This window comes from Brachyistius frenatus, unplaced genomic scaffold (genome assembly GCF_029030835.1).
Source record: "Brachyistius frenatus isolate BFR_SWC_R1_liver_20210118 unplaced genomic scaffold, ASM2903083v1 Contig_11, whole genome shotgun sequence".
Taxonomy (NCBI): Eukaryota; Metazoa; Chordata; class Actinopteri; family Embiotocidae; genus Brachyistius; species Brachyistius frenatus.
Window position 1 is genome coordinate 5,781,460 of NW_027210610.1, and position 26,619 is coordinate 5,808,078.

The window sequence follows — 26,619 nt, forward strand, 5'->3', positions numbered from 1 at the left end:
TTATTGCAATAAATCACTCCTTTCTCTTTTTCTACAAAATACCATGAAATCCTAGTGGAAAAGCACTGAACGAAGTATCCAAAATTCCTAATTAATCTCAAATACAGGTAGCAATATTTATTTCCTTGTCTTTTTTTTAACACAGTTTATTCAGTGATTTGAAGCCACTCCACTGCACCACGCATTTACTTAAATTAGAAATTGAAATGAGATTAGAGCTGATTATTACTGTTTATTTGATCCTGCATTCGTAATGTGCCGCCCAAATCTCCATGGGAAACACACACATACATGAAAACACACGCAAATGATACACGTTTACTGATTTGATTTTGTTTTTGTTGAATTCCAATTTCATTTAAATGCTCCACCAGGACCGTTCATGTATCACTGATGCCAATAAAGTGTTTTGAATTGCATTACGCTGAACCGAGAGTGAATGACAGAGCAGCGAGAAATGAGAGAAAGTGAAAGAGAGACAGAGCGAGAGACAACCGCAGGCAGATGAGAGGCTGTTTTTTTTTTTCCACTCTCTGCTGGGCCGATGTGCTTAATCTGCCAGTCAGTATGACTTTTGGGGACATTGATTCCCTCTCCTACACAAATCTGAAATTGATCTCATTAATCTCCTACGCACATATTCACAAAACACATCAGGGTGAGACGTTTAATTAACTGCATTTTGCACTGAACAAACCAGAAACCGGCGTCATCTGTGAAAACTTGTACACCATCTAGCGACAGGAAGAACGTGCTGTTGACTCATGCCTTTGTTATTAGCCATCTCGTTTGCATCCAGAGAGCATCGCAAAAGATTCATTCCAGCAAATTTGAGAAGATGGGCTAATGCATTGGTTATATCAGTTCCATCCAATCATTTTGGGGATATTTTAACTACAAGGCCTTGGTAAGTTTTTTTTTTATAAATAATCACTCAACACTTTAACTTCATCTGTTCACATTCAAGAACTCAATTGCTGCAGTCATGACCTAAAATGAAAGATTGAGTGAAGAGGGGTTTAGTTCACAGATTTGCGATAACTTTAAATGCAACGGGGGAAAACAGCAACACTATAACACTGACTTAATGAGAGATTTTGGAAAGTCTAGAGAAGCCATATGATTAAATTATTTTCAGCCCGTATATGCGTGAGGTGAACCGTGAGCCAGCTCGGGCCAGTGGAAAGCTCAGATGCTTATGCTCTCAACCGGTGAACATTTATCACGTGAAAGGTCAACAGCCCCAAAAACAAAGACCCATGAGGAAGTCTGTGAAGTCTTTTTCAGCATATGTAACCAGTAAACAACTTTCAACGAACTGAGTGGGGCGCTCATGGATGTATTTGGGAGATGTGGATTTGGCCACAATCAATCGAAAGAAAGTTACACCGACAAAATGTCCAAGCTTCCTCGCAATTTAGGCTACAAATTTTGAGACTCACGTTTTTTTCTATATCACCCACATAGTACCCGGACACATGCTTACGAAATTTTGGGCACATACAGCGTGCGCATTAGCATTCTTTTAAACCGAGCACATGGGGATTGTACGCAGATGCCCACGGACCGAACCAGCCGACCGTCCTGTTGCACACATAAGAGCACATCCGGCTCTTGTCGACTTTCCAAATGTTCCAAATGTACACCACCCTCAAACCTGAAACCTTAAATGCAGGGTGTCACTCCTTCCACAGCCTTGTAGCTACACACCGTTGCAGCATGTGGAGAAATTCAGAGCTTGAAAGTGGTGTGTTCTTTGATTGTTCTCCTCTTTCCTGCTACTATAAATGTAAATCCACATTTCAAAATGAGTCAGTTTCTGCTCGCTAATCTGCATTCACGTTCTCTTTCTATGCGGGAAGGCATGGAGTGTAGGTCACAGCAGCCAACCTTTCCGTATTGAGAAGGGATAAAAGATTACGAGTTGGAGAAATTACAGCATCTTGGAAAAAACAAAAAAAGAAACGAGGAAAAGCTTAATCTCTATTATTTCTAAGATTAGTCTCTGGGTGACTCAACATCACAGCAATCACAGAGGGAGAGAAATGGCATCTTTTCATGAAGGGTGGAAAAAAGGGGGGATGAGAGGCTTTCATAGCGGCAAATCAGAGCGAAAGCATCAGAGGGAAGGCTGCTTTGGCTCTTTTCATGGTGAACGCATTTCCTGGGATTATCTGTCTGAGCCAGGCTCTCTGTCTTCTCTCTGAACCAACATGGCGGTATGGAGGCAAGCTCTGTTTTCTGACACCATACGACATCCCCTGATGAGCCTCCTCTGTGTGCTGGTAATGGTGTGTGACATTAACAGCGGAATTAGGGCTGTTTCCTGGTTTCACTTCATTTAATGCAAAACTCATAGAAAATAGTCCACTATGATGTGACCATTAAAACGCTTCCTTGGAATTTGATCTAACGGTACAGTCTGCGATTGGAATCCAATACACTTTTGGCCAAGATGCTTTCACGGTCCGCTATCTGTCCGTTCTGTGTGTGCACTCAAAATAAATCCAGTGTGTGTTCACAGCTCTAGATCTGCAAATGGGAAACAAAGTGGCACGGACTGAGCATCACAACACTATTTTCAAGAATCAACAGCAGGGGAGTATTTGTGCACATTCACAGAACAGGGAGGAGGGGTGGTGGTGGTGATGGTGTGTGTGTGTGTGTGGGGGGGGGGATTAAGAAAGGATGAGGTAAAGGAGGCAGTGGGAGCGAGAGGGACGGTAAATCTAGCACATGATAACTTGCAGAACTGCACAACGTGCTGGTGGTGTCAAGGAGGAGAGATGATTGGAATACAGCCAACATGGTCAAAAATGGCAAAAGAAGTGATGTGACAGGGCAAATATGAACTGCGAGACAGGCAATGGAGTCAGCATTCATCATATTATTTTCTTCATTTTTTTTTTTTTGTCTCTTTAAATGAACGTGACAATGTAGAGTTTGGCCTATTGTCGCAAACCATGTCACTCCAAAAAAAAAAAAAAAAATCAGATTTTCATAAGGAAAGAATAGCAGTCCTGAATTTAGCTTTGTGACCATTCATATTTTTAGATAATTCAATGGATTGGAAAATAGTATATTTAGCATAACAGAATGATAAAATACACTTAAACTAGATTTTGTAATTATTATAGGGTTATTTATTTTGTTCTGCTTTAAAATATAATTGTTGAAAAACGAAGTAGGGGTGCTCACAGTATGTTAACATATACAGTAAAAATGCAATTTTGTTTTTCCTTTTTCCTTCTGTTCCTGCCATTGTGTTACTACATAATGTACATAATGTACTGCTACTATATAACATTGAAAACCACTCACACAGATTTGTGCAGGTTTCAGGAAGGTGGAGGAACAACTGTTCTTTCCTGCAAAATAAAAATAAACAAACTAATAATTCTTGTGTATTCATTTTGTTATATATGGATTCTTCCACTTGATGTCCTGGATATAAATTAAGCTTGTTTAAAACAAAATAAATTATAATAATAATAATTTGATTCTTTTGGAAGGTTTCCAGAATATGAAATGCTGCAATTTAAGCATCAATGTTGAATTAAGACTGAATTCTCATCAGGTCAAATTGGATCTCTATTTTTATGGTTGACCAGAATTTATATGTTTCCTCATTTTGTAAACCACAAATCTGGAAATGTGTTTATATCTGGTGCTGACATTGAGGCCTCACCACATCATAAATCTGAATCTGGGCCGAGTGTCATTTTAATAATCTGTTGAGCTGGCTGACATTAACACTGAATCAAGAGCTTCAGTTAATACTTAATATTAATAAAATCTTTCATTACACAAGACAGTAAGTATTTTGGGAACTTTGTATGTTGTGTTACTACACCTTATAGCATACGGAGTATTTAATATTCCAATCAGCACCTGCAAACAAAATAAATTATACAAGAATAGTGGTCATATACTTTTATGATGATAATGATACGTTTACCATCAATAGTACACACTTTTCTATCAACACATAACAGAACCGTCACACAGCAAGTGCTGCACAGTGCATTCCATATGCTGCAGATGTGAAAATACCACTCACTCTATGTTTAACTAACAGTAATCTTTCTATTTGCAGAACAGCACTCAGTCATAACACCTAGTTTAATCAGACAGGCAGGATTAAGCACCGAGGAACGTGGCATGAAAATGCAAAACAATTTTTTTTTTTGCAAAAAAAAGTCTCCTCTCTTGATGGAGCTTGCTGTTAAGCCTGCAAGACACATGGTCAAATAATGAAAATTGAATGGTATGTTTTCCACTTCATAATACCATGAAGCGCACAGCTTTTCTGAGTCATAAAACAGAAGTGGTTAGTGCACTGCGCTTTTGCAGTAATGATGATGCCATTCATTGCTTACACAACAGGGCGAGAGCGAGGCATTTATGATGAGCTCTGGAGGATGAATTAGCATCCATTAAAACTGCCATTGACAGCTCCGCTAAGCTCTCTCCACTGGAAACAAAAATGTGGAGAGTAAAGGCCTAATTTCCATGATGGCTTGAAATACTGCCCCCGCCTTGCTCTGTGTGGTCTTTAAATAAATCATCTTTATCGTGACAAAGTACATTTAGGCCACAACTGGCAGCCAACAGGCAAATTCTCCTGCTGGCTGTCAATGTCTATTTAAACTTGTACAGCCGCAGCTGGCAGAGCCAGCGGCTTCATGAGAATTTCTACCTGCAGGGCACCATCCATCCCAGATCAGGCTCCCCGTGGTAATCTGTCCTACTTTCAACTGACGCACTTTGGGCCCATTTTCATCCCGGGGTCCATAAACTCTTATTGAATTTGTTCAAGGTGAAATCTAGGACATGTTTCCTCTGGTCTGAGAAAAATCACAGGACACTGTTGATCTAAAAAAAAAAAATTTTGTGAAGTCCAAATAGGACAATTGCACTTAAAACAATTAAGATAATCAATATTTTGCTCTTCCAACTTTTTCTTTAAGACTAGTAAGCAATTATAAAAATTACAAATGATCTCCAGTACCTGCAGTCCTTGGTGCAGTATAAGTAATATGTTTGGTATGTTCTTGTAAAGCATTATTTAAGTTACTCTCCTTGTCTTCTTTATGTTGAGAAGACTTTGCCAAGTTAAACATTAAATAAAATTTAAAGAACATGATGCACCGTGCTGTTATAGTTTTAGATTTTTTTTGCAACATCTCCCCAAAAGATAAACAAGAACTCCGAGATAAACCTGACCTGCAGGGAAATGAGTATGACTGCAGCATCAATGCTGCTCGGAGGCCAATGTTTGTCGTGTTGTGTTTTGTTTCCTCTCCCGACCCTCTGTCCTTTACACAGCGTCCTGCACGTCTGTATCACTTAAACTAAACTGCCACCATCTGCTTGAGTTGAGATAAGAGTCCAATCAGACCTGCTGAATAGCAGTCAGCAAATGAGTAGCACATACTTATTGATATGTAAAGTGTGTGCGCAGCTTTATCCGCCTCATGAACTTAGTAATTAGCAGCTTTCTGTTTCAATGCTCTTCTCTGAGCTGTAGGAAAAATGGCTGTATGCCTGGTGGAAGCAAGTGTGAAGGATGAGCAGCCTCAGAGATGTCAATCACACCTCGGAAGATGTTTATCAGGGCCATATTAAAAGGAGAAAAAAACCATTAATGTATTACAGAGCACTTTAAATACCTCTTTTAGTTAAACCTATATCTTAGTGAAAAGTTCGCCAAACCTGAAGTTCTGGGAGACAATGCTGCAAAGATAATCAGTTTTATAGAATGTATTTAAAAAGAAAATGGAAATAGTTTCCATGACATCACCCATAAGTTATCTGAAGAACGGTTCTGAAGCTCAGTTGCGGGTGGCTTTGGCCGGTGTATTGGCCGATTATTCATGGCTAATCAAAAGTGTGCAAAGAGGTGGTGTGTGGGTGGATCTGAGGCACGCTGAATGAGTAAATGAGAAAAAAATTAAATCACCCCTTAATAGTTTTCATCAATGTTATTATTAGTTATAGAGACCAAAACTGTTTTTGTACCAGAAAACATGGGGGTCTACAGGGATTAACTCGCTTTTGGAGACAGCCTCAAGTGGCCATTTAAAGAACTGCAGTTTTTGGCACTTCCACGATGACTTCATTCTTAGCCTCAGAGGCTGCCGCTGGCTCAGTTAACAGTAATCTAAACTTTGTCCCCAAACAGCAAGTGTCCAGTCATAGACCTCTCAAGGTTTGACTTTCCTCACAGGGCAAAGTGTGCATGAGGCTCCAGTAAGACTAATATGGAGTATTTATAAAGTTTAGAGGATGGTGTCTCTTCCAAAAACAGAAACAGAGGAGCAGGTTTAAGAAAGGGTAATAACAGCATCTTTATCTGCATATCAGGCTAGGCTAGCCTAACCTAACCTAACCTAACCTAACCTAACCTAACCTAACCTAGCCTAGCATGTCTTCCAAGATTAGTAGTGTTTACAATATGCTGCTCATTTATTTCTGTTTTCAATTTTTTTTTTTTCTTGGACCCGTTAGCCTCTGTCTCTTAAGCATGATATCATGTACACAGATGTCAAATGCATATTTAAGACTCCTTGTTCTGGCTTAAAAAAAACTTTTAATAATCATCATTATATTTCAGCACATTTTCCTACCTTTAGACAGAAGTGTGACAGCTCTATTAACTCCATGGAAATCAGGGAGACATCTTCCAGTTTCTTTTTATATTTCCTACTAATAGCTTCATATTTAAAACACCCACCTCACAGAAAAGGCCAAAGTCTGCATGGCGACATCACCACTCAACTTCATGCTTCAAAAATACTTAACAGTAATTTTTCTCCACACTTGACTGCAGCTGATCTGATCATGCACACATCATACCGGTGTATTACATGAGTTATAATCGAGAGCACTTAAATATGCAGTCAACATTTTTTGGGCGGCTGCAAATTTCAGCAGGTTTTGCATTTTCTGCTTGATTTTCAAGGCACGCTGTCGGATTTGGAGGCACAATATTTTTTATTCGTGTCAGCATTTCAGCAAAACACCAAAACCTGAATGCATTCTGCTGACAGAATGAGTAGTTTGAATGTGTGTGTGTGTGAGAGCGTGAGTGTGCACCTACTACTGTATGCTCGTGTGTGTACAGTTCTACAGTATTAAATTGAAGTGTTTAAGATTTCCTGTGACAATTAAGATCAACCGTTTGTCACCACTCCAAAGAGGAATGAATACTCAAGAAAATAGAACATTTTGTCAGTCAGGAGACGTTCATGTACAGCAGACAGCTTGAGGTGGAAATAGCCGTGGTTGTTTCAGACTGAAGCAGTACTTTCTGAGTAATCAGTGCACCTTTCTTCACAGATTACTGCGACATGCTAACAACTGCTCGTTTTATGTTTGAATATCATAGAAGTGTATCAGTACCAGTGTCTTCTAGAGTCCATTCCCCAGAGGAGGCGGCATAGAGGATAAAGGGTGCTTTGGCCTCAGAGTGCAGAATCCCATTGAGACTGAGTACACAACATCACTTCATATATCAACACATTTTGTCAGGTAAGTCTAAATGAAAACAAACCATATAGCACTCTTTAACGATTTAAAAAAAAAAAAAAGGTACAGATTCAGGTCTCATGATGTTCTTCCTGGAACACAAGCCCCAGTCGGACCACAAATATTGACAGGAAATTTAGTGGAAGCTAAACTTTTCAGGATGTCACTAAAATAGTTTTAGAGGCATCTACCCACGCCAAATTATCTGTCAATCTGAGCAGTTTTTGTGGAAATTTTCTCCTCTGGACCAAAATGTTTTACGAACCAACGGACAGATTGACATCAGGGAGTAACAATCACCCCATGTGCATTAGTAATAAATAACAATTTAGACATGTGAATAGCACTGCCGGGGTAGCGTGTGTGTGTGTGTGTGTGTGTGTGTGTGTGTGTGTGTGTGTGTGTGTGTGTGTGTGTGTGTGTGTGTGTGTGTGTGTGTGTGTGTGTGTGTGTACACAATGAAGGCAGCATACCTGTTCTATCCTTGTTTGTGGAGGCTGGAGCTGTTTGAACAGGTCACATTACACATTCTGACGACTGCTGAAACAAAAACACGCTCAGACACCCCGGCCTGCACCTTGAGAGGATGCCGATGATTGTCTGGAGTTCAGTTTATCCTCCCTTCTGGTTCAAACTACATGCTGTGGAGCCTCATAGTTTTTTGGTGTTGTTTTTTCATACCAACACTGATGTTGGCTCCACCACAGGGAACAGGGCACAGACCCACAACTGTGAGAGTGTGTTAAGCAGTCTGTTCCATGTGCTCACGGCCTTTACTGTGTGCTCAAAAAGAATACACAGGGGATTTTAGAGGCGATGTGGTTAAATATAAATTTGATGGAAAATTGGATGCAAAATGACATGTGGAACCACGAGGAGATGCTAAGTGTCCACACCAGATGAAAGTGTTCTGCAATGGAAAGTTTGTACATATCCTGAGGCTTCACACATCATGAACATACAAAGAGTGGAAAAATACTGAGAGACGCACATTTTGGCCACTAGTTTCAAGGTGTTTCTAGGATTGGGTATCGTTAAAAACTTACAGAAACCTTGCACTGGTGCAAACCTTGACTTCTATACCGATTCCTAAAATGAACTTTTTTTTCATGGAGTTTTTGAGAAGAGTTTTAATTCCTGCTGATGGTACTGCAATCATACTCAAACTCTTCAAACAGATTTTATTTCACTTATTACTGATCTCAAACAAAACAAACACCCACATATCTGAAATTCTGAAATACTAAATGAGCAACTTGTACGTCTCATTTAGGAAAATTCAAGAGTTCACCACGAAAAGGTCCCCATGTTAATCACGTGTCTCATGGCAGGGATTCAAGTACAGTATAACATCAGCAAGAAAAAAAAATTACACAGAAATGCATCAAGGTTTCAGTGACTAATCAATAAAGTTGGTAGCAGTGAAAAATTAGGCCTACAATTATGCAAGAAAAGTATCCAGTGATCTCTGTTTGCCATAACGTCTTCATTGTCAGGTTCTATTTGCATCCTTAGCTTGTAAGGATGCACTACTTTTTACTGCTTTACACTTATGGTGACTCATTAATGGTTCCTTGCTCAGTTAGAAGTCCTTTACAGACCTTCATGGGCCATATGACTATAAAATGCAGTGACAGACAGATTGTATGGAAGGGTACAAAGTGGGCAGTTAAGAGGGGTATTTATAATGGGGACGGGCGGGGAGGCAGCAGGTGATTTGATCTGTAATGCAGTAGAAGCCCCCAGTGTCCTTACTATGCACTCAACAGACCCACAGACCCCTGACATCCCCCTCTCACAGTCCTGGTGGCAGCAGCACATCCCTGGGCACCACAGGCTGCATGAGCTCAAATCCACAATATAACAGCAATCCGTGGCATGTGTCTAAACCATTAAAATGACTTAATCTAGTTGGTCTTTGCACGCAGCTCCATTCCCAGGATACATCTGGAAAAATATTGCCCTTCTTTTGATGCAGGACGTGAGTCACCCGAAGCCTCTCCATGTAAAACCATGACATAAAGGAGGAAATTAGTGAGTAAGTCTACCTCATCGAAAGTGCCATCCTGTTAACTGCGCAAACAGAATTTTACTGATGTGATCAGTTACAAACGTAAACAGACTTTCAATCACAACACACCCTCATGCCAAATAGGTCTATTTCTAATGACTCGTGACGTGTAGAGTTTGTGTTGTTACCTCATATTGCAATGTATGATGTAACATTTCAATGGTCACATAATTCATGTTTATAAAGACAAAATAATGCAAATAAGAATACAAGCTGGTGACATAAGTAAAATCAAAATGATGTGAAGTTAGTTTGTCATAACTGCATACAGTGGCCCAAATAAATGAAAAGGCATTCACTGACACAAGGTGGCAAGTCAATACAGTAGACTAATTCAATTTGTTCTCTAAAATAATCTGCACTATCAGTACTGCAATTAAAACCATACTGTTCCGTAGTCATTACCCTTCGATTGGAGTAATGAGTCATTAAAGATGTGGGATACTGAACATTTGCCCCAACAGGAAAATGAGTAAACCGACTCAAGAATTGCTACCTCCTCAAACATATTGAAAAACTTTTCCATAACATAACAAGGAAACAAGGACTTGCTCTCTATAAATCTCTCCACCCCCACAGAATACTGATTCATGTCTAATAGCTAAATTGATGGGCCATGAAAATCGCACTCGATATGCATGAATGCGAGAAATTACATGTCATGTGAACAAAAGAGAAAAAAAAATATATATATACCATGTTTTCCTCTGTTCTTGTTTTTTACTTATTCACACAATAAGTTTCTTTCATCATGTAGTCAATATTTTAGGTAAAATTGCATGAGATAGTTACTCAAAGATTTTGCTTGCAAAGTTCTAAATGGTTAAAATTTGGATAATTAACTACCTAACATGGCTTGTTTATCAGCTCTGCATCAATGTGGAGGATGAAATCATTTACCTGCTCAATCAGGTCAACTCTCATCTGGGATGGCGGGCAAAACTATAAGGGTAATGTTTTTTGATTCCTACAGGGAGCATGATCTGGCACAATCATTTCTTGCTCGATTTATGGAGACGGATGATTTGAACGAAATGTAAAATGTAAAATGAGAGGTGAAGACATCCGAGATTTAACTCTGATTTGGCAGAAACCAGAGGATAAACTAAAAACACATCTACACAAGCAATCCCTTGAGTAATTTGCTATTAACAGTGGCCGAAAAGTAATTTCTACGTGTGAGGGTGATAAAAATGGATCTCAGGGGTTTTGTTTTAAGACAGTCGACAGAAGGTCTTTGCACAAGCAGGATTTTAATTCAGTACATATGTTTGTTTCACCTGCTTTAAAAGGGAATGTAGAGGCAAAAAGTCACAACTCACTTTCAATGATAATATATTCATTCCTACTTCATGTATTTCTTTCCAAAATAATTTTACTTGGAATTTTTCCAGTATTTGTTAGCTGACAGCAGAGAGCAAGAGAAATGAAAAAGAGGAAAAACCCAACTTAAAACTAAAAGGGATAAAGCGGCCCAAAGCACTGGAATGTCAGAATAAGTAAATTTGTCTTAGTTAAAGACTCTTATTGTTTGACCTGTTTTATTTTATCTACATCTTTGTGTTTTGCCATAATGTTCTACCAAAGTTTGATCATGCTCCTTTTTTTAATGGGTCAGCTAATCATATTAGTTCTCTCTCAGGTTTTCGGCTGTTTGTGGAGCAATTTGGAACTTATAAGCAACAAAAGCCAAGATCTTCATTGGGAGTGACAAAGATGGGCAGGATTAAGAACGACTATATTTTGATGGGATGCTGAAAGTGGAGCTGCAAGGGACGAGGAAGAAGAGAAGGCTAAAGTGTGATGAGGAGTTGGTGTGATAGTGGAAGATGCGGGAAGTGATGGAAGCAGATGAATCTGCTGTGGCGACCCCCGATGGGAGCAGCCGAAAGGAGAAGAAAAAGAAACAGCAACAAACGCAGCAATCATCTATTAGGCGCCTTACAACATTGGATATGGTTGATTTCAAAATGTGCCGCACATCTCTTCACACATAATTACCAAAACCAGACTCTGTGTCGTACTGTAGGTCACTGTGATTTGCAAAGCTGACGGTGTCATGTGGTGTGATACACAATAAAAGAGCCCCCCGTGTGTTAGTACACATTGTGCTCCTGATCTGATGTACTATAGTTTTGTCTGTATATTAAGGCAACGTAGAAGCAACAACACTGCCACTGTAAGAACTCCGGCTTCTACAGTGCTACATGCTATTTTCTATCTACTACATAAAACAAAAGATGTTGAGAAAGAGAAAAAAAAATGTAAAAGCTGAGGAAAATATGTTATTTATTCTAGGACATTTCCTCACACACTCACATCTCTTGCATGTTATTCTGAACAGAGATGAGATTTACACAGATAAGGTGTCACTGCAACCTCAAAAGGGAGCTCTTGACGAGGGGTGGGGACAGATGCAGCATGGCCAGCAGGCAAAACTCCACAGTTATCTTCTCTCCAACTGTTTCCCTTTGATCTCCCTAATCTGCCATTTAAAGAAGAAAGCACCCAAAGCTGCCACAGAGACATCTCTCCGTATTTCTATCCACACTGTTGTGCATGAGCTACTGAAGGACATCACAAAACACATGTACATGCATATGCATAATTCAAAGCTGTGTTTTATGTTAAATTACAAGTATTCCTCATTATCACATACAAGTGTTCGTCCAACATCAAACACAAACATTAGAGATATTAATACGAGACACTAATCTGCTAACTACTCGACAAATGAATTGCTAATTATTTAGCAATTTACCAACAGATTCAATGACTGCTTTATCTATATAAAATATAGAAAACTGATTCAACCTAAATTAATTAGGAGTGAAAAGCAAAAGAGAAAAGCAGAAAATTCTCACGTTTAAAAAACTAAACCCAATATATTTTTGGCATATTTGCATGAAAAGTGACAGTGGATCAGCGCAGATGAATTCCCTTTTGATTCACTAATCGATTAATCGACAAATCGTTACAGTTATATCCATAATGAACTCTTCTTTAATCTTTAATCTGCCTCCATTTATCTCGAGGTCAAACTAATAAACTGTACTATCAAGGTGAGCTGGGGAAATTAAAGTAGAGTTTAACTTGGCAAAAATAAAGTGGCTTTAAATCTGAAAACCCCTGAATGCAATCAGTGTTTTGCTCCATTAGCAAAAAAAAACAAAAAAAAACAAACACAACTGACTTAAGATCCCCACACTGCCTTTATCTTTAACAGGCTCCAATTATGCAAGCTAATCTGGTCATATTTCCCTGGAGAGGCAAAGACATAATTGCCAGCAATCTGCACAGTGATATCAGCACTGTTCTTGTGTGGCTTTAAAATGACTTGACACATCTGGGAACGACAGTGCTGTTTGGGCCTGAACTCCACACTTGGCTTCATCAAAAGGGGTCAATTAGAAAAACAAACAGGCTGGGGACTCATTTTGGATGCAGAGGGACTGAATGAGGGCAGATGGTGGGCAGGAGACCGAGCCTGCCCTTGAGCACTGATGTGAAGTCATTGTTGTAAAAACCCACACTGACAGGGGAGCGCTCTCATGCGTTTAGGCAGAGGGAGCCACGAAAACGTCTCAGAACGAATGAAATCCATATAAAACCTCAACTACCTTTAAAGCTGCTGTTGCATTCCCATAAATAAGTGGCACTGACACATGCAGTAAAAGTAACAGTCTTACCTAACAGCATCTCCACGTGCTTTGTGATCCCTCTGCTTGTCACTCTCTTCAGTGTTTGACTCAGGCTTCACCCGCCGGCAGATCTCCCGTCAGAGAAGTTGAACAAAAACCAAGAAAAGTGCCTCCTCACAGATAACCCTTCTTCGTCCTGTTACGGTATCTATCTTTCCTCTTCCTCGGTATCTATCTTTCCTCTTCCTTGGGTGAAATGGCAGTCCTTTCTCGGTCAATGACACATCTTGGCTATGATCCAAACTGCCACAGCAAAAGAGCGACACATGTGTGCTTCAATTAAAAGTGTCATGCTCTGCTGAGCGCCCTGCCCTTTGTGATGCGAAGGGAGAGAAACAGCAAGCCAGTTTGAAAAGCAGCGGAGAAAGAAAAGAGGCTGAGAGTGTCTGAAGAGCAAGTGTGTATTCTTCTGTGTATGAGTATGTAAGGGAGAGCGAGAGAGCGAGAAGAGAGAGAGAGAGAGAGAGAGAGAGAGAGAGAGAGAGAGAGAGAGAGAGCTGGCAGAGGACTGGCTGTTAACATGATCATACATCTCCCCCTTCTTCTTCTTCTCCATCCTGACAGTGTTTTCTATTCAGGATTCACACCTGCATTCTCCCTTAACACTCAAATGTAATTTCCTTCCTTTACATTACTTGACAACAATAGGCATCATTTATCAATCTGTTTCTATTCTGTTTAAAATGCAGCCATTGTTCTCAAGTCACTGTTGTTGGCACGAGGGTAAAACGTTTAAAGAGGACCCATCATGCTCATTGTCAGGTTCTTTTAAACAATCTGGGACTCGATGTGAGTAGCTTTCCATGATTTAAAATAACAACAACAAAAAAACATACAAAAACAAAACTTATACTGGCCCCTTTAAACAGCCATTCGGCTCTGTGAGAAACAAGCTGCAGTAGATGATCAACGGTGACGTCACCCATTGGTTTGTGAACTGCCATTTTGAAGCCTTGAGTTCGGATATCTGCAGTTTGGAGCCAGAAGTGACTCTATGTGGACGAGCTGGAGAAGAGTGAGCTGTGGGTTTGACCCAGAGGCTTTTTGGAGGCAACCCCTAGTGGTCCTCGGTGGTATTGAAGTTTATGACACTTCAGCATTGGCTTCATTTTTCAGACCCAGAAGCTACGTCCACTTTTATACACAGTCAATTGTCTGGCTCCAAAAAGTTTGGGGGAGCGTGTCTGTTTGATTGACAGGCCTGTGACAGTAGTGTTTCCACTATAGGTGGGCGGGGCGTAGTGTCCTCAGGTTTCCAATCAGATCGAGTCAGATCCACCACTCACTCCTCCCCAGTTTGTTCGAAAATGGCCACTTCTGGCTCCACAATAGCAAGATGGCGATGGCCGAATTGCCGAACTCGAGGCTTCAGAAGGGCAGTTCACAAACCAAGTGATGACGTCATGGCTAGTTGCTGCTTGGGAGGTACCGAAAGGAAACTAAACCTACTAACATAATTTATCGTTCCAGATTGCAGCAACCATTCAAATCCATCCCTAAATGTTCGAGCAGCAGGATGTCTCCGTTTGGTTAATACTAACCCTCATTATTGCTTTTTGTGACACAACAGTAGATTTAGTCTTTCAATCACAAGACATCTATATCATTTTTTATATACACCTTTCTTATGAGGTGTACATCTGAAAACATTTGCTAAAATAGCTATCAAACATTTCTGCAGTCACCAAAATGCCTGTAAAATGCGTTAATGTTTAATTAGAACATTGTAAGATTATAAATATAGCCAAAATATAGAAAAGCATTGAGGGTCGTCTGTGAATACATTGAATCCCCATTGAAATGATACACCACATGTATTGAGGTCAGATATTCTTATGATTCATGCTGCAGTCCAGTTATCACAAGGTCCTCGATTTGAATCAATTACTCCCACACTCCAGGTTTACATTTCCAATAGGTTGAGTGTGCAGAGGTTTTAATCAAAAATACATGAGTCACTCATGCAGCACAAAATCACATTATCACTTACATAATTTAACAGCAGAGTACAGTTCAAGCATGCTTGAGCGCTATTTAAATGAACTGCTCGTAAAACCTTCTTAATCTTGTGCTGTATGTTGCATCTGTTTGGCCCCACAGCTAATTTTTTATATGCTTTGACATTTACACATTGTAATATTTGATAATATCATGTTGCATTTTGGAAGATAACAGAAAGCAGACTACAAAAAAAAACTGACGTCGTATCCGAGTCTGAAAAATGAAGACAGTGCGGAAGATCCCAACTTATATGGTCACTTCTGGCTCCAAAACATCAAAGTGGCGACAGACAGATTGCTGGACTAGTCTTCAAAACAGTAATTCATAAACCAACGGGTGATGTCATAGTGGGCTGCCTCTTGCCAGCAACACAGTGCCAGAAAAGGGAAAGATAATTTTTTTCCCAATTTAAAGAGACTGTACATCTTTGGCTGTACAACAACTGCAGTGGCCACCGGCAACTACTTCAGATAAAACAAAGTTCAACAGCAGCACAAGAATAGAAGAGTCACAAAGTTAGCAAATTCACAGTTATGCAGCAAAATCTAAGCTCGGTGAACATTAGCTAACACTAGCCACCGTGCTACTTCAGCGGTTCTTCCACACCAAATAAAAATGTAGCAATGTGTTGTGTTTTGTTGTGTTAATGTGTTAATTTTCTTCCTTCTTACAAAGGAAGAAAATTCACAAGTCATTCGTGTCTAATAGTCTTAATATCTTTAAATCAAGATAACTTGATGGAAAAAAAAAAAGCGTGTGTTTGAAACTCTAAAGAAGTATGATTGATGCTGCTTTACTGTATATTTTTATATGTATGGCCGGGTTTCACATGTAAAAGAGATTTCTTTTTTTATCTCAATGGGACTTGCTTTTGAAATAAAGGTAAGAAAAATAGAAATAAAGTAAAATCAGGGATTTCACATTTGTTGCCTGACAGGGTGGCTGCTTGTCAGAACAATAACACGCACAGGTACATTTTATGGTTCAAGGGCTTAAATAAACCTGACTGAGCCCTTAAAGAAATAGGTATTTCTTCAACCAACTGCGTCCATTTCTACCATTTAACAGTGATGTGAAAGATGTGAAACAGGGTGAAATTAAGGTACAGGAGATAATAACATGGAGCTATACAAATGTATTGTATTTCTTTATATTCATGCAAAGGCATTGTTATTTTTAATACATTATAAAAAGTCCCCAATTGTTCATAAATGAGTAAACACTCTTGAGTTACAAAAATTGAAATGCATGCTTTGCATATTGATGGTGCCTCTCTTTCCCTGCTCAGTGCTTATTTCAACTATTTGAGATGAAATGTTTATTTTAATGAGCAGGTGGGAGAAATTATTGTTCAAAAAATGGCTTGCTAATTTTCCTGACTAATCTTGCGATGATTACTTTATCGAGACGCTGTGGAGCCATTTCGTGATGCCCTGTCGTGCTCCACCTCGAGTCTTCAGGCCATTTAATAGCTGAATAAAGCACTTTACGGTGTTTTATATTTACCTTAAACTGGTTCCTTGAGTTGTAATGTATTAACCACCGCAATGGGCTTAACTTTAAAATGAGCTTGATCATTTAACCAACTAATACATCTAACTCTCCTGTTTAATCTGCCTTCTTCTATTTTAACTTCTATTTACCTCTTATGTTGTTTCACCCTCTTAAATTCCGGTTTATACAGCATGTGTATTTCAATTATTTTGCTTTGTTTCTTTCCTTAATGTCATTTATACGTTATGTAAAGTACCTCGAAGTGCCTCTCTGTTGGCTTACATTGTCTTTCATTACATCTTTCTTTGATGTTGTACCACTTCATGATATATATTCAACTACATTTCAAGAAGAAATAACAATAATTAAAAAAACAACATTAGTTAATATAATCCCTCTTTAAAGCATTTGCATTAACCTTAAGATTAGCTGTTGCATGCTTTTTGCTGAAGAGGACGAAAGAGGGAGGTTCAGTGCAACTGAAACATCGGCTCATTGCAGAATAACAGTTATATATTTGCAGAGGCAACACAGAGGCATTTATGCACTGCTGCAGAGGGCGAGCCTTCACGCCATTGTTATTCATTCGACAGTCACTATAATCACTTCAAATAAACACAATTATTCTCACAGCCTCTACCCTGAAACCCTGGCCTCAAATGTCATGACAAGTTTTGTCAATGCGCACACACACACACACACACACACACACACACACACACACACACACACACACACACACACACACACACACACACACACACACACACACACACACACACACACACACACACACACAGTCGTGTTTACCTCACTTCAGGGGACATTACATTGACTTACATTTATTTCCTGGGGACTCGGCCTAAACCACACTACTAACATAACCCACACCTTAATCTAAATCTGACCCTAAACCAAGTCTTCACCATAAATCGATTGACTTACATTATGAGGACTTGCTTTGTGTCCCTAAAATAACTGTGTAAACAGATCTATGTGTCCATAACGTGAGTAATACAAGTATACACGTACATACACGCGCACGCGCACGCACGCACGCACACACACACACACACACACACACACACACACACACACACACACACACACACACACACACACACACACACACACACACAGAGCTTGTGTCTGCCCCCTGTGTGCTCCTTGCTGGCTCCTTGTCCACTTGAATAAGGGTGGTGTGGAAGCACAACACTGACAAATCCTGACAGTTTTACACTTGATTTCAGGCTACTGCATTCAAATGAAAGTGCAGGGAGAAGGCCTCGAGCAGAACAGTCTGATGTCGGCTACACGCATTACGCTTTCATCTGGCCATGGACCTACTAAACACGGGCTGTGCATACCTCTATTTATGGAGTGTGTGTGTGTGTTTGTGTTTGTGTGTGAGACCGACATGGCATGTTACTTATGGAAATCACACACTTGGTAAAGGTTGTGAGCGAAAGAGAGGGAGACAGACACAGAGATGAAAAAGGGTTACAAAGCTTCTTGGTTCTCATCCTGACACAAATACTTTTCAGCATGTTACAATATCACAGCGCACTATATACATAGTAGTTATTATACTTAATAAGAAGTTTAATGATTATACGAGGAGTAACTAAATAAATATGTAGTTATTTTGTCATGAGAAATCAAACAACCTCACAAAGTGACACTTTAGCAATCAAATTATTCAAACGTATTCACTGACTCTTCAGCTCATGTGACTCTGCTTCATTTGTGGAATAATAACTCATATTCTCACAAACAGTCTCCATGCACTGCTATCTAGAATAACCGTAAAGAAAACTATTCACTTGTTGGTTTTTTTTTTAGGCTATAATCCACATGCAGCTCCCTGGGTAATATTCTGAGACATCCATGACCCGTTTAGATCACAGATCCAGTGGGAATACTAGAAAACAGACGTCTGCTTTAACGCCATCAGTCCCTTTGGGTTTTGGTGTTGTGTCTACCAGCCACCGAGTCAAAAAACCTGGTAACTGGTGAACATGCTAACATGTCCCTCTTTTCTCCTGTCTATGCAACTCCATCTACAGCTAGTTCTCCTTCCTGAAGGCCTTCTGACTGTGCAGAGTAGTAGGTGATGACAGAGCAAGTGACAACTGAAAAATAAAATGACTGCTTTTTCTCAGCAGCTTCTGCTGTATGAAATGAGACCAAACAGCACCAAACTCCAGCTGATAAATGTTCTTATTTCACAGCACACATAGTATGTTTCAGCATATCTGTTTGTGCATATGTACCTGCAGACATTATGGACATAGGAAAACAGAACGATTTAACCTTCAGAAAAGCGTCAAGTGAAACTGCAGTGGAACTCTAATTAAGAAAATGAGAGATTTTCCATTAGTGAGAGGAGGTTTTGCTTTGGGAAGACAAAAAGCTTCATTTTTCCTTTCAGTGAGTAAATTGTTATAAACGGTACAGGAAATGTTGTAGGTCACCTCTCTGAAAGACATTATTCCTTAGGTTGGATTTAGGATGTTTGTTAGAACAGCCTGGAAACTCGTGTACCGTCAGGTTTGTGTGTGTTTTTTATGCATGTGTAAGATAAGACATACCAGTACTGATACCCTGCAGGGGAAATTCAATACAGTGCAAGTGAATGTAGTTAACATCAAAGGAATGTATTCACATATACATCAGAAACAAATCAATAGTAACATAAAATAAGATAAAATAAGAATAACAGATACAATAAAATAGATCTGTATAGATATATGTATGAGCCAAACAGCTTGGTCCAGACTCACACAGTATTTACTGCACATGTGCAGTATCTGTACTGGTAATAATAATAATAATAATAATAATAATAATACACTTTATTTGTATAGCACCTTTCATACAAGAAATGCAGCTCAAAAACACAAAAACAACAAAAACAGACAGAGGAACACCAAAAATACAGAAAAAAATAAAATAAAAATGGGTGTGACGTTGTGGAGTCTGATGATTATATATATTGAGTAACAGGATAATGTTAAGAGGTCTGACAGGGTAAAATTGATGTCACAACTTTTTAAAGTGACTGGTATGCTTATTCGTATATTACACTGTAAAATTGTTGTCAAATTAATAAAAGGAAAGAGACTTTTATCTTATTGATTTTCATAGCTAAATGTAACTGCCCTGCACCTCTATGCCTAACACATAGACATACCGAAAATCTGAAAACCACAACCCCGAATCGAAGCGACTCTGCTGTTGTCCCGTAGCTTAGCGTGAAGATTAGGAAGTCGGAAGTGCTTTGCTCCGTTCCCTTTTCAAAAGGCCCCCAGTGAGAGTCACCCTATTAAAATCTCTTTTCATTTGAGCAATCACTTCACGAAGCTAAATAAAGGGAAAGCTAGTTCAGCTGTGGGAAGGGACTGGGTATTATTAGGCTGGTTTCATTGCAGCACCGACTGAATTATACTAACAGTCACCTTAATTGTCTCAGCTTGTCCTCTTTTTCTCTTCTCTACTGTGAAAGAAGCGAAAGGGAGAATAGCTTCCTGAGAAAAGTGTGTGTGACAAACCGTAGAAAACCTGACATTTTTGTGGACTTGTGTGTAAGAATCTTCCTTCTGATTTGCCTACGTGTTAGGTGCACGGCATACGATAAATTCCCACCAATCAGACAGCAGCTGACTAATGGTGGTTTCCTGTTGGCTACATAACATTTTTACTGGTTCACTGATAAACAAAGTAACTTGTATTTTTAGGTGGTCCATGTGTACACGTGGGAGTAAAGACACGTTTACACTTTTTATAGGCTAATTTCAATCTGCTAAGATGTTTCAATATACTGTGACATGTGAGCATTTTAAACTTTAGAGAAAATTAAAATATATTTTGATGTAAATATAACTACAGTTGAAACAATCGGTTAATCAGAATATAAACAGATGTTTTTATAAATGATTACATTTTATATATATATACATATTTATTTATTTATTTTTTGCTGTGCTGCTCCTATTTCACTGTGGTAGTGTCAGATTCACAACAGCCCAAACAAAAACGGGTCAAACACTGCATGGTTCATTTAACTGGTTGAGACATGGCAGGTGTGAAATCATTGTGCCCCATGTGGGGAAACAAGAGGCACTTCACCCCGAGGGACTGACACAAGCTGCCCATGAGTGACTCTCATCTTAAATATCAATTAGTGGATATGATGGTTCTGACACTGTGGCCTGCAGCAGGTTGGGTAGAGGTTAGTGCTGATGCTATAGGGAAGTTTGCATACAAAAAAAACAACATTAAATGATGCACAGTAAGTCCCCCAACCGGAAAAACTGTACAGGTTGTTTGTCCCCACCCTCTGAATTCGACCAATAGGGCAGCCCCTGAATTAGTGCCCCTACTGGTGGCGGGTTTACACATAAACCGCTTCTAGTATAAATTGCAGATATGTCTGCAATACCACTCTGCAGTGTACTTTATTACTTTTCTTTGCTTTATCTAAAGATCACAAGATTACTCAAATGATAAACAATCTGTCCTTACTATAAGTAATTGATATCTGTACCAAAACCACATTTTCTTTCCTCCATCTATTTCACCCAGTTCTGAAGGCTAAATCCCCTCGCACTGCAAATTTAATCTGCAAAATGATGATCATCCTTAAAAGTCTGAAATCTTAAATTTACTGCTCACTATATAGTATTGGCTGTGAAATGAGAGGGTGACTTTGTCTTTGCTATGGGGAGGATGTAGACTGCCACGTCTCCTCACATCAGCCTCTTTTTTTTTTCCATCTGCTGGAGCGGGAGTAATGTATGCACAGGTGTCCACATCACAAAGCTGGACAGTCGGCTATTGACCCAGATTTCTATAAGATAGCTGGAGTTCACGTTAAAGTGATGATTCCTGGGTGAGTGAGGAGCTAAAAGTTTGTTTCTAGATACTTTAAAGTCAAAAATACAAAAGATAGATGGACAGACAGAGCTTTAAAACAAGGACAGCACACACACACACACACACACACACACACACACACACACACACACACGCACGCACGCACGCACGCACGCACGCACGCACGCACGCACGCACGCACGCACGCACGCAAACACATACACAACAGTTGATCCTTTTGCACTGGATCAGTCTCACACTCTTAAGTATGACTGATGATCTGCAAAGGCCATTATCTGACAGAAAAAGTCAATAATATTCTGTCGATAACAAAATAAGGTTGGAATAAGGAGAAGTTAAACAATGGATATAAAATAAATCTCATCTAAGCCTGGAACAGCTAAATATGTGTGGTAAATCCACAGTGAGAGACAGTCTCATAAATCAACATTAAAAAGTGAGTTTTTATTGGCCAGTTGCTCATTAGAGTCTTTTTTTTTTTTTCTCCCTGAGCGTTGATTGATCAAGCTGGTCAGCGCAGCAGAGTGACACAGGTGCTGCTGAGTGAAAGTGATTAATGGCCCTTCGTCAAAACAGGTGTGCAGAAAATACTTGGACAATGCGAGGGGCTCTTCTGGAACAGCACGCGGCCTGCAGAGTATCACAGTGCAAAACACCTCGTGGTTTGCGGATGTGAACATTTGCAAGGCTGTGACTGTCGCTGCGTTCAAATGGGGTTGTATTCTATCGCGTTCACGTGAAGAGTCCATATGAACGACAGCCTCTTGCGGTATTCGCAAAGTAGAAACTCAAAGTTTTCTACAAGCCACAAGTTTACGAGTTGTGATGTTTCTGCCGAAGTTTATGGAAATGACAGAGGCCATGGAAGTTCATTTTTCATCGGATGTTAAGCAAATATTTTGTCATTTTTAGTCATGCGGAGTTTGTCTTCATAACTTAGATAAACAGCCTACGTCTGATGATGAACTTCCCAACGGCTTCATCTTTTTCTTGTGCCTGGGCATTTCCTGCATTTATGTTACTCCCCCGTTAGCTCGCTAGACTGTTAGCCTGTGTGGCTTCTAGATGACGTCCAAATTGATGTTGCCTGGCAACAGTGTCTACAACTTAACCAACTGAATGCCAAGCATACAGTGCACACGACATCCCATGTTGTAACCACGAGCTCGTGAGTATATTTGAACGCGGCAAGATATGTTGTGCCGTGTCCAAGTCTGCTGAATGACTTTTTAGGGCAAAAAAACACCAAAACAGCCCAACTTCTACTGGAAAGTCTGTATCTGAACAACTTGCAGAGGAAATGGACAAATGGACACACAAAGCTTTTCTGACAGCTCGCGGTGCCTCTAAAGTAACCTTGTGTGGCATTTAGCAGTAAAATCTTCTGTCAATGCAGCAGAGAAATGACATGCACTAACAATCATGTGTTACCACATATTGGACCACTTGTAAACAAACACTCTATGTGAGGAGAATTGATTAAAATGCTGCAGAAGACGAAATAACAGAACCACTGACAATAAAAGAGCCCTGCGGCAAACGTCAATTTGTCGGACTTCATAATGTCTTGTTTTTGTTCTGAGCGTAACTGTTGGTGATTAAACTGTGGTCATTTTGAGGCCGTTTGTAGCGCTGTCGAGCAAATATGAAGTTATGAGATTTTCAGTGAGTGTTTGAGAAAAGTCTACATGTTCTTCCGCTCTAATAATAAGCGCTGCATTGTAACGATTTTCAGTGGCTTTATCGGACAGGTTTACAATATTTGAGGGAGCAGCCATGGATTTGAACCTGTCACTGGACAGAAGGCTCAGGTGTAACTAATAAAATAAATGATGGCTCTGTCCCATTTAGCTGCTCCAGTTAAAGTGCTCCAGTATTGTGTATGAGGTCCCACTGGCATGGCTTACTGGGACACTTAAATGTAATGGAGCCATCAGTAATTTCATTAGTTACACTTGTGCTTTAACTGCTATGAAAAGTCAAAATGTGTGCTGGGGGAAAGGTCCATTAGTGAGAGGATACCTGGCCTCTTTCTCTCTGTGTAGGGTGTCTTAATGGGCTTTGAATGCCAGATTGTCTAAAGCTCTAACTTGGAATTCATATTCAACCCAATCAAAGCGTCAAAGCGTGTAATACACCCATCAGTCTGCCAGACGATACCGTGTCAGTGTCACGTTTTGCTTCGGTCTGGGTTAAATGTGACACGGACACAATTTGGTCAGGTTTAAGCAACAAAACTTCTTGGTTAGGTTCAGGAAAAGATCATAATTTGGGTTGAAAGTAAGTTATTTAACATACATGACCTAAGTTTATTACATTTTCTTATTTATGTAACTTAATCACATTACTTAAACAAAATACAAGTTGACTTTTCCTCTCTCACAGACTTGAACATTGGTCATCCAGGTGAAACTCCTGTTTTGGTTTCATCCAGCCTCGGACTTTATCACTCTTTGTACATGACCTCCCTCTTCAACCCTGGTCATAAATTCATACATTTCACACCTTGGCGAGGGAAGACACAACACTGACTTTACTTTGGTGGACTAAGAGGTAATACCGGGCTCTCATTTGAGTGTGACTCACTTTTGAGAAACAGAATTTAAAAACATTGAAAACTATAGCCAACGATATATGAAAGTTCAACTGTATCACAATTTTCATCAGAAAAAACATCTACTGAGTTGCGCTTATATGACAACTGAGAAAACTGTAAACTATTGAGTGGGTCTTCAGTTGGGCTCCATTACCACCGTTTCAGGGGCCTGAGGATCAGCCAACTTTCATAATAGTAATCAACAGGAAATCAGGATGTGAAATCTTGTGCAGATCATTGAAATAAGTGATAAAAAAAAAAAAAAACGAACCCTGTGCAGCCCTACCTGTGCTGACAGCCTTTGCCAGTCGGCGTAGCCTCCTCTGATGGGTCTTTCCTCTGTAGTGGATCTGTGCCTGGGCGCTAGAGTTCAGCTGGATGTTGCACACCTGGCACATAGTCGCACTGCCGCTGCCCTGTCGACGCTCCCGTTTGGCCTTGAGCCCTGCCCCTTCCCTCCTCTCTTCTTCCTCTTCCTCCTCCTCCTCCTCCTCCTCTTCCTCATCCTCATCCTGTTCCTCCTGACTCTTGGGAGGAAGACTGCTGTCCAGACAGTCGTCCATCTTTGGACGCTTCACGTCTGGAGAAAGAAAAAGATCAGAAGTGTTAAAAATTCAGGAGGAAATACAAGCAGCAGTCTCCCAAAGTGTTTGGTATGTACAGCATATTGTTGAAGCCTCCACAGGGGGGCAACAGAGCGGCATGACTTCATTTAGAGGAGTATTGGTCTTCGTCAAACTGTACTTCTATGTGCACCGCCATTTCTTGATTTTTAAACTGTAACAGAGATTTTATAGGCACGCAAAAACGCTTTTCACTTGGATTTAACCTGTGATAAGTGTCCGCTTGTATAAATGTGACAATATGTTCAGAAGCAAAATCGTCGACGTCCCATTAAAGGGCTAGAAACAAGACAGTCTGCAGATAAGTATCTTGCTCGCACGTCTCCGTACTTATCAGTTAATAAAAGCCGATTGCTGCAGTACACAAAGCGACATGTTTCTTTGTGAGAGCCTGCGGCCTCAAGACCTGTAACGGCTGAGCGATAATGGCAGACTGACAGCATAAAACAAGCTGCAGCTAAATGCAAGCTCTGCTTTGAATGTGCAAATGTCCCCTAAAGTCTCAGTGAATTCTTTGTTTTGGTTCTGTTCCTGTGATAATGGCATCAAATAAGCCTTGGTGGTGTTGGACATTTTATCCCCCGCCTCTCTTGGATGTACCCCACCCCCAATCTAATCAAAAAGACACCATTTGTAAAACGTCGGCCGCTCTAAATATTCAACTTGACGACATGAAAGTGGAAATGGAAATGTGTTCACTGGAATTCATCAGCCTCCAACCAGCAACATGGACTTCAAAGCTTCAGCCCATCGCCACAATTATTTGAATGAAAGTGTGGCCGTGGGTAGGAAGATGAGCAACTGCTGTGAAGATGCTGATTGGAATAAGGAGCGTTTAAACATACGAATGAAACACACAAAGTATTAAAAAAAAAAAGTAAACAATCCCACTCACAATTTCCAAAAGGCACACACTGATATTAAAACAACCCTGGAGTATGCAGAACATGATTACTGTGATTAAATGTAGGTTTGACACAAGTAATTATGCAAAACGGTTTAATTGACATTTAGGTGAACCGTTAAAAAAACGACAAATTTCCAACAGCAAATATGTGCTGAAGGAATTTTTTGGTTGTGTTTTTGCAATGAAAGCACTTTGTTTAAAGCTGCCCTCCACTTAGAAATATGCTTTTCTTCTTGCTCCAACAGAGATTAAAGTCAAAAGAAAACCCTGAATGCCCTATCTGACAAGTAAAACTGAATTAGTGATATGAATTTACAAATCATGTTTTAAAGAGCCTGCCTAACTTTGTTTTTACCAGCCTCTACATGCGCAATACAAAAAGTCTCTAGATGATCAGGTTATAATAACTATTCCCCTTGATGGTCATTTACCAAAAAGCTGACTGTGCATGCTCTTCAGGCCTCTATTCAAAGTACCGGCATGGTTTTATTCCAAGTCAAGCACTGTTCGGATACTTGTGTTTGCTAATACTTTACACTGATGCCATTAGTCTTGATGTAAACCCTCCAGCACACTGAACCCCCGGAGCTACTCCAGTCACTCATCTTCATGTGGTCCGCTGGGATTGGCACCAACGGCCCCATTAGAAAGCAACTTTTAACGGGTCGCCAGCCGGCCAGCAGCTGTTGGTTCCTGCTGAACACGGGCCAGAGTTGCTCTGCCTGTCTGGCACCGGAGAGGGCAGCTGGGAACAGCCCAGCGCTCTGCACCAGACCAAATGGCTGAAGTGATCCAACAGG

At 40.0% G+C, this 26,619-nt stretch overlaps 1 protein-coding gene across 3 annotated transcripts in view; it reads right to left on the reverse strand.

Moving 5' to 3' along the window:
- LOC138617099 (zinc finger protein 385C-like) overlaps nt 1–26,619 on the reverse strand; it is a 63,287-nt gene that overhangs the window by 14,536 nt on the left and 22,132 nt on the right. For 2 of the 3 annotated variants that reach the window (XM_069691811.1, XM_069691812.1), the window contains exon 2: nt 24,576–24,869. In XM_069691811.1, the coding sequence (XP_069547912.1) occupies nt 24,576–24,869 (294 nt within the window). Of the gene's footprint in view, nt 1–13,290; nt 13,465–24,575; nt 24,870–26,619 lie in introns of those variants that run through there. The other variant, XM_069691813.1, reaches the window with a different exon arrangement.